Here is an 18,625-nt window from a genome sequence, read left to right as displayed (position 1 = left end):
CTAGCACGTTCGTGTAATTATGGGGGTCGGTTTGGTGTTCCTGTACCTTTCATAAAGAAAGAAGCAGAGAAAATAAATGACTTTGAGGTGGTGAAAAATGGAAATATGTGGTTCAAACATTTCAGGGTACTAATCCTTCAGAGCATGTCTAGTGAAATGGACGTCGGTGGTTATGTTGCAGAGTGCATCAAAAACCTTACTTGTAAAGATGCTTTTAGAATAATGTAAGTTGAGCTGAATTTCATGTATGACACTCTCTACACCAAGATGGTTGCGGTGCATAACAAGACCGGGTACATCTTTCGCTTCATATGCTATATCTTGACAGTGATTTCCGTCCAGCAGTTGCTTCCCATCACAACAAACACAAATTAATCCATGGAGGGATTGATATTGCTATTACCTATACTTTGCTTATTGCTACCGTTGGCTTGGACTTGATATCACTCCTCATGCTTGTTTTTTCTAACTGGACTCTAGTTTCAGTCAAGAATACCATGGCCAAATCAATTGTTTTTGCCATCCGCAAGAGACTTCCAATATTTAACAAAAGATGGTGTCAATCTCTCCCACAGTTCAGTTTCATAAGTTACAACTCAGTTGAACGGTGTTTATGGCTCGATAAAGTGGCTAACTTTTTTGGACTCGGGAACTTCTTTGATGAAATGGGATACACAAAAGTCATACCCGTTAAGGATAACCTCATGGACTTCATTTTTGCAGGGATGAGTAATATGAGTAATGCAGCTGATGATGCCAACACTGATGGTCCATCTGATGCTTTAAATGATATATTTTCTGCCAAAGGCAATTGGATTGTTTCCAAGCACACTGACCTTTTCCATCACCCCTCAACTATCGAATGGAGTGTGAGCAAAAAAGTTGTCTACCATAGGAGTCTTTTGATGTGGCATGTAGCTACTGAAGTGTGCTATTTCACCGATGATCCCGAGTATAAAGATCCGAATCGTGAAAATAGCAAGATGCTATCAAATTATATGTTGTATCTTTTGGTAATGCGGCCTACAATATTGGTGGAGTCTGCAGCTGCGATTGATATGAAACTGAGGAGGCCCCGGACGACATGGGCCGGATCCGACTCGCAAACACAACATTCAGTTCGTACAGCTGGGTCGGCCCATATAAAGACACTGCCATATGGGCCGAACGGGAGTGAGCCCATCAAAGGTGACCAGGGCTTATGGAGGAATAGGCCCAGATCCAGCAATCAGTAAATATCTTGTAAATATCTATAAATGGGATATGGAATGGAAAGGAGAGGGATCTTTTTGGGTTGAGGTGTAAGAATTCTAGAGAGAGAAGGAGGAGAAGGAATTTCTTGCATCTTCAATTGGCGCCGTCTGTGGGAAACGCATGGAAGTTTGGTTGATCAATGAGGAATATCGAATGGATTCAAACCAATTCGGTTGATCGAGACTCGATCTTTGGGATTTGAATCCAGATCTGAGCGATTGTGACCTACTCTGGAGGAATTACAATTCTTGAAGCTTTGGCAGGAGTGACTTCAGATCTATGCAACAACGAGTTGTTCGATTGTGGCAGGATCTGACGGATTTAGAGTTCACACAATTCAGATCTCGTAAACAGTGAGCATAATTCGGAGAATTAGAAGCCAGATCTAAAAATTCCTACTCACGAAGCTCGGATCTACTCGCGAACTTGAGATTAATGCCTTTACTCCGTTCGGGAATAATGATAGGTGAAAGCTCCAATCCGATGGAGGCTATCCAGCAAACAAAGCTTGAGGACTTGATGAACTTGATTGAAGCTCTCAAAAAAGAGAATGCAGAATTGAAAGCTGGACTGCAACATCGGCAAATACCTGCGGTTTCGCATCCACTTCCAGTCGGAGAAGGGGGTGTTCAATCTAATATCGCGCATCAAGGCGAACAGGACGAGAACAATCAGTCAGCTCACCACCGTGATGAAAGGATGATGGACAATTTGCCGCCAAATGTTCGTCGAGTTGAAGATCACGAAGGATCGACTCACGTTGATCCGCAGCGGGAAAGGTTCGACCGAGAGGAAGTGATGGAGGCTGATCGCCGTTGAATAGCGTCGCCTTGGCAAAGAGAGTTCATAGAGGAACGGTCGTTCGATCCGTCTTACCGGCCCTCCATGGTTACTATCACTCATCACGGTTCGGAGGGCAGAACCGTAACTCACAGAGCTACCGCTGGACTCCAGAGAGAGAATGAAGCTCTCCGATCCGTAGCTCGGACGGTGGATTCACCATTCACCGACGAGATCTTGAATGCCCCGCATCCAAGGAAGTTTGCTATGCCAGTCTTTATTCTGTTCGACGGAACGACCGATCCGATCGATCATGTGTATCATATCCAGTTGAAAATGGCCCTGAATACGGAAAACGACTCTTTAATGTGCAAATGTTTCCCTACAAGCCTGGCCGGACCGGCGCTCAGCTGGTTCAAAAACTTGCCTAGGAGCTCCATTGGTAGTTTCAGAGACCTGTGCGATCGGTTCATAAGCCAGTACTATGGGAACAAACGCCCGCCGAAGGACATCTCGAGCCTATTCACGATGAGGCAGCACAAGGATGAACGTCTCCAGGCCTTTCTTACCAGGTTTAATCTCACTAAGAGTATGGTGATCGAATGCCACCCTTCTACGGCAGTTCAAGCCTTCAAGTTAGCCATGACACGCGGAACCCCGTTTCACACCAGTCTGGTAGTGAACACGCCGACTACTATGGATGAACTCAATGAGAGAGCCGATGGCTTTGTGCGCCTAGAAGAAGAGGAGGCAGCTAATGCTCGGACAACGTCGCTTGTGTCGACCGAGGAAAAGTCCAAGGCAAAGATCAGGCAGAAGCAGGCTCAGCCGCAACGTCAGACCTCTTGGAAGGCAGAAAAAAGGTCCAGGGAGGAAGAGTTGATTACTCCGCTGAAGGTCACTCTGGCGAGGCTGTATCAGGAGAACAAAGACAAGTTTCATCCACCACTGCCAATTAGGCAACCCCTCGAACAGAGGGATCAAACTAAACATTGTGCTTTTCATTCTGATTTCGGTCATCAGACTAACGAATGCAGGAACCTGAGGAGGCAAGTGGAGATGTTGATAGCTAGAGGGGAGTTCGCGAGTTATGTTCAAGGTTCGGCGATGGAGCAGAATCGACCGGTGGAACAAATAAAAAGGAGTCATAAACAAAGCTCCCACAATTCACAACCAGTTCGTATAATCAATGCTATCCATGGTCGACCCGAGCCTAGTGAAGAGTCAGATGAGCTGCTCCGGGTGCGCCTGCGGCAGGAGCAGATGAAGAAAAGGGTCGGCAATGTGACTACTCTACACCAGCAGAGCCCGTCGATGCAGATAAAGTTCGACTGGACAGACCTGCAGCGTGTTCAACTGCCTCATGACGACCCGTTGGTAGTCAGTTTGACAGTGGCAGATTGCTTGGTGCGCAAAGTTCTGATCGATCCTGGGAGCAGTGCGAATGTCATGCCGAGGGACACATTTGACAGGCTCGACATTAAACCAGAGAGGCTCAAGCCCACCGGAAATCCCTTGTTAGGGTTCGATGGGAAGAGGGTGGAACCCGTCGGGATGGTGGAAGTGGAAGTTCAAGCTGCAGAACGAGCTCTTATGGAAACTTTTGTGGTTGTGGAAATTCACCCCTCGTATAATCTCCTGATGGGAAGAGGATGGATTCACAGAGTCCGAGGTGTACCCTCAACTCTGCATCAGGTCATGAGGTGCCTCGGGCCCGATGGAGATAAAGTGATAGACATTCGGGGGGATCAGGTCGCAGCCAAAGAGTGTTATTCCGTCACACTAAAGCATGCTGGGAAAGGAAAGGCGCCCGTCCTTTCGGCAAGCCCCAGATAGCAATTACAGGAACCTCCGCTCGAGCAGAATAGGGTGGAGGAGTCAGTCGACTTAACCGAGGAGCCCCTTCTGGATGTGCAGATCGATCAGTCCAGGCCAGAACGAACTACCAGAGTAGGTATAAGACTGACCAGAGAAGAGCAGCAAGAGCTAGTGGATTTCTTGTCCCACAATGCCGACGTATTTGCATGGAGTCACCTAGACATGCCTGGAATTAGTCCCTCCGTATCCTGTCATTCCCTGAATGTCAATCCCAATTCCAAACCAGTGAAACAGAAGCAGCGAAGATTTGCTCCAGAACGTAATCAGATCATAGCGGAAGAAGTCGATAGGCTGCTTGATGCGGGATTTATCAGAGAGGTGCACTACCCTGAGTGGTTGTCCAACGTCGTGGTTGTGCAGAAGAAGAATGGGAAATGGCGAGTATGCATTGATTTCACCAATCTGAACAAAGCCTGTCCGAAGGACAGCTTCCCGTTGCCTAAGATTGATCAAATGGTGGATGCCACCACTGGGTATGAGCGTTTAACCTTTCTGGACGCATATTCAGGTTATAATCAGATTCCTATGGACCCCGCAGATGAAGAAAAAACTTTTTTTGTCACCGAGCGAGGAACATACTGCTACAAAGTTATGCCTTTCGGGCTAAAGAATGCGGGAGCAACTTATCAAAGACTTGTTAGCAAAGTTTTTAAGAATCAAATGGGTAAGATTGTGGAAGCCTATATTGATGATATGGTGGTAAAGAGTAGGAAAAAGGATGATCATCTGAAGCATCTGCAAGATGTATTTGATGTACTAAAGCGATATGGGATGAGGCTCAATCCGACAAAGTGCTCGTTCGGTGTGAGTTCCGGACAGTTTCTGGGACACGTGGTCAACCGCAGGGGCATCGAAGTTAGTCCCGCTCAAGCAGAGGCTTTGATTAAGAATGCCGAGCCAAAGACGATCAGGGAGGTGCAAGCCCTCACAGGACGAATAGCTGCATTAAGTCGATTTATTTCAAAATTGTCAGATCACTGCAAACCATTCTTTGACACGATTCGGAACCATGGAAGGCAGGTCTGGGGGGATGAGCAACGACAAGCATTGACTCATTTGAAGGAATATATGCAGAATCCACCAGTCCTGTCAGCCCCAGAACCGGAAGAAAAGTTATTTCTATATCTTGGAGTATCTGGTGTCGCGACGAGTGCCGTTCTGATTCGTTGCAAGGAAGGGGTGCAATACCCGGTATTTTATGTAAGCAAAACACTGACGGAGGCTGAAAAAGATACTCAAAGGCCGAACGGGTGGTACTTGCCCTTGTAAATGCAAAAAGAAAGTTGAGGCATTATTTCGAATCCCACCCCATAGCTGTTCTAACAACTTTCCCAATCAGAACGCTTATGCACAAGCCAGAGCTCTCGGGCAGAATGACAAAGTGGGCCATAGAGTTGAGTTCATTTGACATAACGTATGAGCCAAGAACAGCTGTTAAGGGGCAAGCGGTAGCCGATTTCCTACTAGAATGTGACACCGAAGATACGGAAGAGGACCTTAGATGCGGCTCTTGGAAACTTTTTGTGGATGGCTCCTCTAACCAGATGGGGGCTGGGATTGGGATCAAACTGCAAACCCCAGAGGGTACTTCCTTGAGCCAAGCACTCAGACTTGAGTTCCGAGCCACCAATAATGAAGCGGAATACGAGGCGTTGCTAAATGGATTAAAGTTGGCCAGAGAGCTACAGATCAAAAGTTTGACAGTGTATAGTGACTCGCAGCTGATTGTTCGACAGGTAAATGGTGAGTACGCGACCAAGGATGACACGATGGGGGCATATCGTTCTGCCGTTCTGCATAGAGCCAAGGACTTTGCAAAGATTGAATTCATACAGCTGCCGAGGGAACAGAATGCAGATGCAGACCGTTTAGCATGCAGTGCTTCGAGTTGCGGTGAAACATTGGCGAGGGTGATTCCAGTAGGAATAGTGACCCAGCCATCTATTTTCGAAGAACCGTTGGACTCTGACCCTTGGCAAGTCAACGTCATACCGTATGAACCGAATTGGATTGACCCCATCATTACCTATATTCGAGATGGCGTTTTGCCTATGCAAAGGGATGAAGCTAGGAGACTCAAAAAGAATGCTGCCAAGTACGTCATCGTGCGGAACCAGCTGTACAGAAGGTCCTACTCTGGCCCATACTTGAAATGTGTCACCCCCGCGGAGTCGCAGCAGGTATTGCGAGCTATTCATGAGGGTGTGTGTGGCAATCATTCTGGGGGGCGATCGCTAGCGCATAAAGCAATGACACAAGGGTATTTCTGGCCAAACATGTCAAGAGATGCGGAGGAGTTCTCTCGAAGGTGCGATAAATGCCAACGATATGGACCATTGATCCACCAACCACCTGAGGAATTGCACGTAATGGCCTCGCCATGGCCTTTCGCGCAATGGGGGATGGATGTGGTCGGTCCTCTGCCAACTGCAAGAGCTCAGAACAAGTATGTGTTACTGGCCACGGATTACTTCACTAAATGGGTGGAGGCAGAACCGTATCCTAGCGTGACTCAGACTCATGTGAGACGATTTATTTGGAACAATATTATCTGCCGTTTCGGTGTTCCCAGATCAATAGTCATGGACAATGGCACAAACCTCGACAGCAGGCAAGTAAGAAAGCTGCTGGAGGAGTATGGAATCAACCAGAAGTTGGCTGCAGTAAGTCATCCTCAGGCCAACGGACAAGCAGAAATCACAAACAGAACCATTTTCGCCTGCATTAAGAAGAAGCTGGAAGATCATAAGGGGAAGTGGTTGGATGAACTCCCGAACGTTCTATGGGCTTACAGAACCACCCCAAGGCGGCCGACTGGGGAGAGCCCGTTCGCAATGGCGTATGGTACCGAGGCAGTTATACCGGTTGAGCATTTAGTCCCCACTATCAGAAGCTTAGCATGGAGTCGAGATCAGAACGACAAGATGTTAAGATTGAACCTCGATATAATAGACGAAAGGAGGGACGCAGCGGCTATAAGGCTAGCATCGTATCAGCAAGTGCTGGCGAATAGTCACAACAAGAGAGTAAAACACAGGGATTTTGCCCCTGGCGATCTGGTTCTGAAAAGAAAGGTGGGGATGGTCAAAAAAATGATGCCACCCTGGGAAGGCCCATACAGAATTGCAGAAGTCATTGGCAAGGGAGCATATACGTTGGAAACCATGGCGGGAAGGTTGGTCAGCAAGCCCTGGAACGCCATGTCTCTGAAGAGGTACTACCAATAAAAGCTAAGTTCCGGCTTCAATTGGATGTTGTTTGTTGTCAATCAAATACATATGAATGAGCAAGTTACTGAAATTTACAAAAAAAGAATTTTCTTTTCCAACAGTCTACTATAAAAATTTAAAGCCAAGTGGCAAGTGGCATTCTAGCCGAGCGCCAGGCACTTAAGCAAGATAAGTGGCAGCTGGCACTATAAGCCGAACGCCAGACACTTGCTAAAAACTTAAAGCCAAGTGGCAAGTGGCATTCTAGCCGAGCGCCAGGCACTTAAGCAAGATAAGTGGCAGCTGGCACTATAAGCCGAACGCCAGACACTTGCTAAAAACTTAAAGCCAAGTGGCAAGTGGCATCCTAGCCGAGCGCCAGGCACTTAAGCAAGATAAGTGGCAGCTGGCACTATAAGCCGAACGCCAGACACTTGCTAAAAACTTAAAGCCAAGTGGCAAGTGGCATCCTAGCCGAGCGCCAGGCACTTAAGCAAGATAAGTGACAGCTGGCACTATAAGCCGAACGCCAGACACTTGCTAAAAACTTAAAGCCAAGTGGCAAGTGGCATCCTAGCCGAGCGCCAGGCACTTGCCATAAACAAACACACGGCAAAGCTAATATAAAAGAAAAAGAGAGAAGAGATATGTATGTATTGAAGATAAGTTGAATAGAGCACAACACATAGGGAAAAAGAGTTCTGTCATTTCATTAATATTGAGCATTGAGTTTACAAAAGAGAGATGTCCATCATTACAAAAAGATATGGAATGGAAGAATTCAAAGGAGCCCTAGCTAGACGCCTCAGTACCAACAGCATCCTGATCGTGCCGACTCGCCTCCTCGGCCCCATCAGCCGTCTCACCTTCATGAGGTGGGGAATCAAGGTGAATGACTGAATCGTTCGGCTGGGGTTCAGCGTCAGCAGTGGCTATGGAAGGAACCACGGTTGACGATTGAGGAGCGGTCAGTGGCAGAGCGGTAGGAGGAGCTGTGATGATCCTGGAGGAAGCAATGTCCTGGCACTCATCAAATATACGCTCCGCTTCGGTGGGTTCTGGGTCGACATAGACCCCCAGAGGTTCGATCCCCAGATCCTTGTCTACCTCATCCGGAGTGGAGCTGGTCTGTCCCTCATCCGGAACCCGGTCGGCGAAACCTTCCCGGAATCCTTGAGCATACCTAAGAGCACCGACCCTTGAGAACCGAGCGTGAAGGGCCAGCATCCCACCACCGACTCTGCTGATCGCGTCGATCAGAGCGGTACGCTCGTCCAGAGCTCTTTTTTCAAAAGCCATCCGAGCAGACTGTTCATCAGCTAGAAGGCGCTGGAGTTCTGCCTTCTCTTCTCTAATTGATTCCCGCTCGGTCTGCCAGACGCTCTTCTCAAGCTGGAGGGCGTCCTTCTCATCCTGAAGGGAATCATTCTCCTCCTTCAGGACATCTCTCTCTTGCTCGGTTTTGTCAAGCCGAGCCAGTACCTCGGTATTCTTCATGGCGAGGAGGCCGTTTTCTTTATTAGCCACCTCCAGGCTGTCAGAAAACTTACGGGCCCTGGCGTTCCCCATCTCCACCTGCTTCTGCATGACCATCATTCCGAACAATGTCTGCATAGGTGCACATTAAAAACGGTTAAGCCAATAGTCAGGTCGGGCGAAGGCAAGACCAAATAATATGAGAGAATGCATGAGTTAGAAAATAAAAGTCACCTCCATAGCAGATTGGGGAAAGCGGCTGAACACATCCTTCTGGGAAAGGCCCTTTGCCGCCTCAAGGTCTTTCGGAGTCCACATGCTCCTGTAGTAGGCCATAGCGGTCTGGCCATCCTTCAGCATGGTCTCGTTCGGTTTCACGAACGTCCCATCCGTTCGGGTGTACCGAGGGGCCCATGGCGGTAAGGTGGGGATAGAAGAGGGGCCTGAAGCAGAAGCAGAGCCACCAGCTGCAGCAGGCCCAGAGGGAGCAGGAGCTCTGACCGCTCGGTGCAAGAGAGCACTCGGCCCGGAGACCCGGGTCCTTCTAATGAGAGGCTCCTCCTCAGGATCGACTTCACTATCAGGATGAGGCCTTTTGCCTCGTTCTTTGTCCCGACCGCCCCCCGCAGCAGCAGGAGCTATGGTAGCTGGGGGGGACGCGTTCTGGTTGGCAGCAGGGGCGCTGGCAACAGGGTTAATAGCCACTGCGCTCGGGACAGTGTCAGATATGGTGGCTGAGGAAGAAGCTGACGCTGGAGAGGAGGTCGCCCCAGCAGCAGGAGTGGCTGGGGGAGTATTTTTCTTCCTGCCGAAAGAAGGAATCTGAAGTCTGCTCATGTTGTAGCCGAGGGATGAGAGCGCTAAGAGGTTGTCTGAAGTGAGGAGATCTGAGCAGGAAGGAATATCGTTCAGAACGTATTTCTTCAAGTAGTTACTCCTATCCCTGCAAACACTATAGCTCAAATCATCACAAGGTATTCCCAAGGAACGGCATAAGAAAGTGCAAAAACGAGGAACGCATGTTTCGCAGGGGCAGTCATGTTTGTGAGATTTGAATTTCTTATAGGAGGAGACAGAACAGACACCAAAGGCGCTCGGGATTGGGTAATCCTCTGCAGCCGGCGAAGACCAAGCCCCACTAATGCCCACTATGCTATCCCTCCAACCCTTCTCAGATTTTATTGTGTCCGTACATATGGACATCTTCTCGAACGGGTAGAGGTGGTAGAAGGGTTCGTTAGTACGGATCTTACTGACCTTATAGCACAGAAGGAGGTCTATGAGGTCGAGGTCCAGATGTCTGTCACGCATCAACAAGAGCATAACAGATATGATTCTAAAGAAGTTGGGGTTGACCTGCAGAGGGGATATCCCCAATCTATTGAAGACATAACTAAAGAAAGGGTGCAGAGGGAACCTAACAACATTTAATTGAAGGTTCGTGAATAAGACTTCGCCGGGCAGGAGGCCGGCGCCGGTCATAATGTTAACATCCTGGGGGCAAACCCTAACTTCGATGTTGTCAGGAAGTCTAAGTCTCATACGAAGAACATCCAGATCTACAACCATGGTGGAAGTGCTAGAAGAATCTAAAAGGGGGTAAATGGAAGCCTGCCGAAAGTAAAAAGAACGAAACTAACCTCGAAGGACTGCAAGATCGCTGGAAGAATGACTCTTGAAGGATTTCACCAGAAAAAGCTTAGCACTGTTCTAGAAAGAGAGAGACTTGGCTGATGATGGAGACGGTAAAGGGAAGTGAAGTGGAACTCTAGAGCATTATAAAGGCGAGGGGGCCCGAGGGCCGAAGCGTCGGGAAGGCGAGAAATTCCTCGAGCCCCGGAACATTGATTCTTGATCTGACCATCCGCTCCCCCACGTGGTTATCTCGAGCCGTCAGCATCATGATGAGACGCCATCAATAATTACCCCTTATTAAATAAGGGGCAATTATGGGGGCAGTTGAGGAGGCCCCGGACCACATGGGCCGGATCCGACTCGCAAACACAACATTCAGTTCGTACAGCTGGGTCGGCCCATATAAAGACACTGCCATATGGGCCGAACGGGAGTGAGCCCATCAAAGGTGACCAGGGCTTATGGAGGAATAGGCCCAGATCCAGCAATCAGTAAATATCTTGTAAATATCTTGTAAATATCTATAAATGGGATATGGAATGGAAAGGAGAGGGATCTTTTTGGGTTGAGGTGTAAGAATTCTAGAGAGAGAAGGAGGAGAAGGAATTTCTTGCATCTTCAGAAACAGATGTTCTGGGCCACCTGTAAGCATTTCGAGAAGCTCGTGCGGTTACCTGAGGTAAGGGCTAACCTTACGAAATTCAGGACGATGGAGGAGAAAAGTAAATTTGTTTGTGACTATATACGTACTTCCTCAATTGAAATAGGAGACATACTCTATTTTCATAAAACAGTGTTAAAGGATGCAAGAGATCTGACATTGAGTCTTCTCAAACTGGAGGATAAGAAGGAGAGGTGGGAAATAGTGGGCAAAGTGTGGGTGGAAATGTTGCGCTTTGGCGCAATTCACTGCACAACGCGTTGTCATGCTCAGCTGCTTAGCAAGGGTGGGGAGCTTATTACTCTGGTTTCTTTGCTCAATGCGCACTTTGCCTTAGGAGAACAGTTCTTGGGATATTATATAGATGAGGCAATAAGACCCTCACTTGACAACATTAAAGAAGATGCAGTGCCCTAGCTAGATTCTTCTCAGGCTAATATTAACATGGTTATCTGAGTGCACTTCTCTTTTTTCTTTATTTAGTATTCTTCTATCTTTCCTTTTGTGGGATGTTCAAAATATTTTTCCTCTTTCTATTATTTTAAAATAAGATGTAATTTCAAATGTTTAAGTTTCAAAATGTAACACGTATTATGATCATGGCCTGTTTGCTTGAAATGTAATTATTTTGAATATAAAGGACGAACTGGGAAGTTATGGTGAACCTACCCTCCTTTCATGGCAAGTGTGCTGAACAGGTTTCTGCTCAAGCCTAGGTCGTTATATAGTTTTGTTTCATAGAGAATAGGTATAGAAGATGCAATGAACTTGGAGAAGCGGCTTAATTCTTTTATTTTATTGGTTTGAACTTATTCTTAGTAAATCCCGACATTATACATTGCAGATAGATCATTGGAAGAAAGTTCGGGTTCAGGTTGACAATAGGAGAATAAGATAAACAACTTTACTATTTTCAGTTGTAATTGAGCTCATTTGGCAAGCAACTTGGTTTTAGGGTTGAATTATGCATTCTGATGCAGATCAAAGAATGAGTTTTACGCATCTTCTCAGGTAACATTATTTGTGGGGGAGCAGTGTTAGCTGCCGCAATGGCTTACCCGTATGTGTAGTGGTTAATTTTGCAGTTTGGAGTTATGTATTATTTAGTTTCCATTTAGGCTTTAGGATTCATTATACTGGAAGTTGAGATGTATAACAATTTGTTTCATTTTTCAAATGGGAGTACAGGTTTGGGTAATCATTGATAACTTTAACGAATTAAGGTCATCATGATTTTCCCTTTAAATTATTTCAGAGTGGATCAAGGAGTAACTATTACTATGGGTCCCATTGGCCTAAAAGCCCTTGGAAAGGAGAATCTACACTTTTAAAAGAAGGGAATCGATTACTTTATAGTACAACTAAGTTGCCAATGAAAGAGGTGATAATTTAATACTCATTTTTGGCCCCAACCGTCGCTTTCAACTTCCGCATTAGTTTTATCACCATCTACGTAAGCTACTAAAGTAATCTAAATGCAGTTTTATTTGGAAGTAAATCAAATGCAATTGTGCACTAAACACAAGCTATTTGATTAAACGACCAGTTAAGAAGAATGCAAAAAACAAAAACAAAAACAAAAACAAAAAAACGTACATGGTTAAAAGTTTAAAGTTCAAATAATCAATCTTAAAATGAATTTGTGAGGCGTAACATATTTTTAATGCAAGACAATTCAATCATTTCCTTTATAGCTTAATATTCTAAGAAGAATGCAACAAGTACATGGTTAAAGTTCAATTAATCAAACTTAAAATTAATTTTTGAGTCGTAACATATTTTTAATGCAAGACAATTCAATCATTTCCTTATAAGCTTAATATAATAGTCTCAAACAAGGATAGCATGTCAAGGCACATATGGTCCATCTCAGAAAACAACAATCAGAGTATTTGGGTAATGTGAGTTAGAACATACCTGATTAGATATAGAGATTTCTGGGTTATGAAGGCTCCACAGCAGTAATTGGAAGAAGCTTTTACAGCATAGAAGCATTGCTAGGCATTTCATCAAACAGAAAACATGCAATGGTGCAGACAGCTTAGAAGCATTGACAGGAATGCTCGAATCTTTCCTGGAAAGCCCTCATCACAGAGTTTGTAACACCATCTCTTCAATTCTCAAACTAGGGTTCTTTAAAGATTGCACAGCCTCCCGGATCATTCTTAGCGATTGTAATCTCCCTTCTTCTTGTTGTTGCACACCTCCCGCTCTTGCTCTGCTTCGCCGTCGGGGTTTTTTGTCTTGGATTTTTGGCCCGGGCTTTTTTCTTTGGGTTCAGCAATAGAATTGGGTTTTGTATTTGCCAACTTGTTGGGTTCCTTTTGACAAAAAAAACCTAAAAAAAAAAAAAAAAAACAAAACACAAACAAACAAATGAACTAACTCATGCCAACTACGAGTCTGTTTAGTATACGTTTTATTTTTGATATTTTTATTTTTGTTGAATATTGGAACAATGAAAAGTGTAAAAAATATTTTGTTTTGTATACTATCGAAACGTTTTGTAAATAGTAGTCAAAAATTAAGACTATCAATTTATTATTTTTACATGTTTCAACATTGTAATAATTGATACTGTACCAATAAACATTATAAAAATTTAAAAACTTTTAAATTACATTATTAAATTAACCTTTATATTTTTTAAACTTGCAACATTTTTTGATCAAATATATTTTCATATTTTTATTTTTAAAAATCTTGTAACAAATAAATATTATCAAATGTGCTTTTGATTATTATTCAAAACACTTTACAACAAACACTTGTTTTGTTGTAAATTAAAACAAAATGCAAATTAGAAGCAAAATGCAAACCAAAGAGGGCCTAAACCAGTCGCTTACTAAGGGTCTTGCAGTCGAATGGTATTTTCTATCTGATTTTTAAAGTGGATGGTGAGGTTAGAGTCTTCAAATGAGCAAAGTGAGTGTATGAGTTTTGTTACTCCTCCGTTTCAAATTAAGTGTCGTCTTTGGAAACTGTGAAACTGTGAAAACCCACACTTAACTTAGGATCAAAGGAGTATTTGTTTTTTTGCTAATGAAAAATAATAAAACAAAAAAAAAAAAACAAACGATTAAATAATGTAAAAAAAAATAATAATAATAATGTCATCTTATCAATTGAAGTATCTGGAGAATATATATATATATATATTTTTGAACAAATATTTATCTATACTCTTTAATTTGCTTGCTCTCAACTCCAATGCTCTCTCATTTTGGACTCTCAAACTCAAAATATGAAAGGTGCTGAAAAAACGGCTCTCCAATGAGAGCATCTCTGTGTTATATGGGCTGCTAATTCAAAATATGGCAGGTGAGCTTAAAATTGGGATCTCCAATGCAATGCTATTTTGGCCGCTATTTTTTATGCCAATTGTAGCAAAACAAATAGCACTTGCTATATGGGCTGGGGGCTACAGAAAAGAAGGGACGGCTCTAATTTCGGTTTGTTTTGTCTAGGGCAACAGAGAGAGAGAGAGAGAGGAGAACCGTGGCAACATAAACGGAAGAGACCGGCCACCAGCGACAAAAAGTTAATCTCTTCCTCATCATTGTCTCTCTGATTCGTCGTCGAGTCAATCCATTGCTCTTCCTCATCATTGTAGGAGCATAAACCCCCTTTATGGTCTCATAAATCCCCTTGAAGCTCTGAATATGCTGACATGGAAAGGGAGCTTGTAGAGGTGTGATCCTTACTCAACTTATCCTCGTCAATTTGTTTTCTGTTTTATTTTATTTTCGTAGTTATAAAACTTCCTTGGGTATTTTGTTCTGTTCCTTTAACTTGAAAAATTTGGGGTTGAGCTTGTTTTTGGATTTATTTCGAGAGAGCAGTGTTCATATTCTTTGGGCATAAAGGGATAATATTTGACTGTAGATGATTATTTGTTGTATATGTTTTTCCTGTTATTATTATTATTATTTTATTTCTAATATTTCCCTCTTTCTCAAATAATCATCTTGTTCAAACCAGCAACATCAATTAATTGCGAATTACTAGAGAAGATTGTGTTTTATTCTTGGGTTTAGAAGTTGTACAAAATTTCAATCAAAATATACTATAATAACTAGTGCCATACAAATCTGGAAAAAAGTTTTGCTCCAAAGAGTTGACCCTTTTTATCTTTTAATTGAGTTGAGTACTACACCACAACTAACAAATTTTCAGAACTTCAATTTTTTACTTTTATATGCATATATTTATATATGTATATGAGTGTGTTTATTCTACATAATATGTATCCATACATGTGCTTTGCTTTCCTTCCCATTTTCCAAACCATACATCCTCCTATTGTTTTTCATGTCATCACAGCCAACAAACTACCATACAGATAGTTGCAGGCGTGTCCGTCTCTTGTAAGGTACCATATTTTTCAATCTTGAGTGTTCAATTATGTTTGTTTGGTCTCCTAAGCTCATACCTTTATTTATATTCTTAATCTTCATTCATCAAATTTTTTTACATTTCCTAGTTTTTTAGTGTAAATTGACTCGACCTAATACAATAAGATTGAGTAAATAAAATAAAGTAGAAATGTTGTCAATCTTCTATGATGTGCTTGTTTGTTTCCCCCCTCTCCTTTTTTTTTTTTGGTTAAAGTATGCATGAATTTATTTCTAATTTCTTACCGGGTAGGTTAGGGGTTGGGATTAAAAAAGTGTTCATTCACATCAGTTTATGTTTAGAAGCTGAAGGATGTGTTCCGCATTCATTTGGACAGTGGTGGAAATGAATTGCCCATTTTGTTTTACATAGCATTGGAGGCTGGAATTATGAGTATTTGGAATTGGGTTATTGGTTAGGAAGTTAAATCCAATTTATAAAATCAATTTTACTTTTCTTTCTGCAACAAAAGATGTAAATCCGCTCTTCCACTTTAAGTTGATCATAATATAATATAAACCCAACAAGCTTGCCTACATGCATATGTAAAATTATGCCAGATTCTATGAGAAAATTTGAATTGAAGCAAAAATTATCAATTTCATTAGAAGCAGATTTCTGGGCCAAAAAAATATAAAGAAACTCTGCACAAAATCAAAGGTTTTTACAAGAATTGGGAGGTTTTGCATTGTAGAGCAGTTTGTCTAGACAAACTATTTTTGCGCATGGTGGCTTTCTATATCGGCTTTCATGTTGTTTGTGGCAGAGGCTTGCAGCTTGGTTTTGTTGTCAATGATGTCTTTCTGCATATCTGCTGTTGTCTTGGCATCTTTTTTGGGGTCTTATTAGATACTGTTTTGTGCTTCTGCATATCTGAGCATTTTTTTTATTTTTTTTGTTCTCATATATTTTGTTCGAAAATAATTGTAATCCATCCAGCAAATCTAAAACATGTGATTTCTAAAAGACACAGGTTTAAAGGTCAATTAATAACTATCAATTGAAGTCTCTCAATCATCAACAAAGCGGGGAAAGACATTCACGCCGGATCAAGATATAGCAATTTGTAATGCTTGGTTGAGCATCACCCAAGATCCAATAGTTGGTAACTCGCAATCACAGAGTACGTTTTGGAATTGGATATTTCAAAATTATCTTGATCACTCCAATGACGAAAATGTACGAACACAAGTTGCTATCCAATCTCGTTGGGGCATAATCATGAAGTCTTGCATTAAATATAGTGGGTGCGTCAGACAAATTGAAAATAGGCAACAAAGTGGAATCAATGAAACAGATAAGGTGAGAATTCTACTTTTCTTATTAGTTGTAATTTTAATTTTTATACATCTAATTTTGTTTCATATCATTTTCTAGGTTCTTCAAGCAAAAAGTTTGTATTATGAAAATGAGAAGAAACACTTTTCTTTGGATCATTGTTGGGCAATTTTGGAACATGCCATTAAGTGGAAAGATTGGGGATCCTCCAAAAAGCCAAAGTCTCCTGCAATGACCCCATATTCCTTTTCCCCATTTTCCTCTTCCGCATCCCAAATTCCTGAGACGCCCATTTCTCTCGATTCCGATCAAGATCGAACCGAAAAATTTGTTGACTCCCCAACAACCAAAAGGCCTAGTGGAAGGAAAGCTGCAAAAAAAGCACGTAAGAAAAGCAAGATAGCAGATACTTCAGACACTCGTTTTTGTGATTTGATGGAAAAATTTAACGAAACTACAACTGACAGATATATGAAGAAGTGTGAAATAGAAGAAAGAAAATTTAAAGTAATGCAGCAAATGAATCAAAGGGAGCAAGAAGAGAAATAAGCCAAGATTATGATGATGGACCTTTCCAACATGGACCCTCAGGCAAAAGTTTATTACCAGCTGCTTAAGAATGAGATTCTTGCCAAACTACAAGCACGCTCAACAAACTTTGATTATTATGTTCCTTTTCCCCCATGTCCACCATGAAGGACAAGTGAAGTTTAGCACTTTCTAGGAATATGCTATTTTGGTTTGTTCCTTGTATAAAGTTTAGCACTTTCTAGAAATATGCTATTTTGGTTTGTCCCCTGTATGAAGTTTAGGACTATTTTTCAATATGTTATTTTGGTTTGTTCCCTGTATGAAGTAGTATGCTTGACAATGAAAGTAAAGGCAATGGACTGTGTTGTCGAAACTTTTTTTTGTTGTGCTTCATGAAAGCATCTATTTTCGTAATTTGGTTTGTTCTAGCAATATGTGTTTTTTTTTTGTGAAACAGAATCTCCATTGCAATAAACAAGCCAAATATTTTAATTTTTTGTAATAAGGCAAACAAGCCAAATAAATTTATTTATTTTTAATAAGGCAAACTGATAAGTGTTTAAATGTTACACATTTCAGCACCTAAGTTAGGGTATTTCAGTCTTTGCATCTATCTTAAGTTTATGTTTTAGTCCTAATTTATATTTATGTGTATTTCAGGGCAATAAAGTTAAAATGAGCTAAGAACGGTCCAATTAAGCCTTTTTGGAGTTAAGCAAAGATTTTCAGAAAATGGCACAAAGCGGTCAATCTCGGGCCTTTGATGATGTTCCCAAAGATGGAGAAGCAAACCAAATAGCCCGGGGCAAAAATGGAGCTGAATAAGGCTTAAAGGAATTTTCCAACTCTGGGGGATCGATCCCCCAGGGTGGGGGATCAATCCCCCAGGACTTGGCAACATTGCATATTTTTATTTTAATGTTTGGGCTTATTTTGTAACCTAGTGGGCTTTAATAGGTTTATTACTTAAGCCCAGTGAGGCCCATTGTTTTTAGGGTTAGTATTTATTAGTTTAGTGATTTATTATTTGGGAAAATTAAGTTTTTATTTTATTATTTTATTTTTTCTGTATCGTAGTATCGTATTTTCTCTCTGGAAAAACACGCGAAGAAAGGGAAAAAGCAAGAACAGGCTAGGGTTTGGAAGAAAAGTTCAGAGAAGATGAAGCAGATGATGGGGATTGTCCTGTCTTCGCCTCCATCAACCATGAGTGGCTGATTCTTCTACTTAGGGTTGGATAAACCCTAAGCATGTAACCTATTCTCTCTCTCTTTTCATACTTTTTGGGGATTAATTTATGTAATTAGTGTATAGTCTTGAATATTATGAATTAAATTCTTCCAATTGATTATCTGTATTAATCTCATATTGTCTTATGTGTGGTTGATTGATAAACAAATTTTACACATGAATTCTTTGTTAATTGATTCTTGTGATGGCTATGCATGGTATTGCTTAGTTGTAATTGTGTTTCAAATTGATGAAAAATGCTTCCATTTGATGGATGGTACTACATGTTTAGGTTAAT

The 18,625-nt window shown here is 42.3% G+C and overlaps 1 protein-coding gene across 3 annotated transcripts; it reads left to right on the top strand.

Annotated features, from left to right (window-relative positions):
- The first annotated feature begins 14,314 nt into the window (after window positions 1–14,314).
- Window positions 14,315–17,470, top strand: LOC132306536 (glutathione S-transferase T3-like). Of its 3 annotated transcripts, XR_009482039.1 has the most exons (4): window positions 14,315–14,584; window positions 15,217–15,265; window positions 16,256–16,590; window positions 16,666–17,470. XR_009482039.1 is itself a non-coding variant. In XM_059803950.1 (3 exons), the coding sequence occupies exons 2-3, from the start codon at window positions 16,510–16,512 to the stop codon at window positions 17,113–17,115; spliced, it is 531 nt and encodes a 176-aa protein (XP_059659933.1). In that variant the 5' UTR covers window positions 14,319–14,584; window positions 16,262–16,509; the 3' UTR covers window positions 17,116–17,470. The 3 variants fall into 3 exon arrangements, 2 of the variants coding, with proteins under 2 accessions (XP_059659933.1, XP_059659932.1); XM_059803950.1 differs by lacking the exon at window positions 15,217–15,265 and having other exon boundaries at window positions 14,319–14,584; window positions 16,262–16,590; XM_059803949.1 differs by lacking the exon at window positions 15,217–15,265 and having other exon boundaries at window positions 14,319–14,584.
- The last annotated feature ends 1,155 nt before the right edge of the window (window positions 17,471–18,625 follow it).

The sequence above is a fragment of the Cornus florida genome, unplaced genomic scaffold (assembly GCF_030987335.1).
Source record: "Cornus florida cultivar Cherokee Brave unplaced genomic scaffold, ASM3098733v1 CherokeeBrave_3.0.0_Hap2_Chr05, whole genome shotgun sequence".
Classification (NCBI taxonomy): domain Eukaryota; kingdom Viridiplantae; phylum Streptophyta; class Magnoliopsida; order Cornales; family Cornaceae; genus Cornus; species Cornus florida.
The sequence above is the reverse complement of the archived record's forward strand: the minus strand, read 5'-3'. Positions and strand labels throughout refer to the sequence as shown.

Excerpts from the sequence above, each read along its gene's own strand:
- LOC132306536 (XM_059803950.1), top strand. The coding sequence starts at position 16,510 with ATGAAGTCTTGCATTAAATATAGTGGGTGCGTCAGACAAATTGAAAAT. Across the intron at positions 16,591-16,665 it reads GAATCAATGAAACAGATAAG|GTTCTTCAAGCAAAAAGTTT; the intron begins GTGAGAATTCTA and ends ATCATTTTCTAG.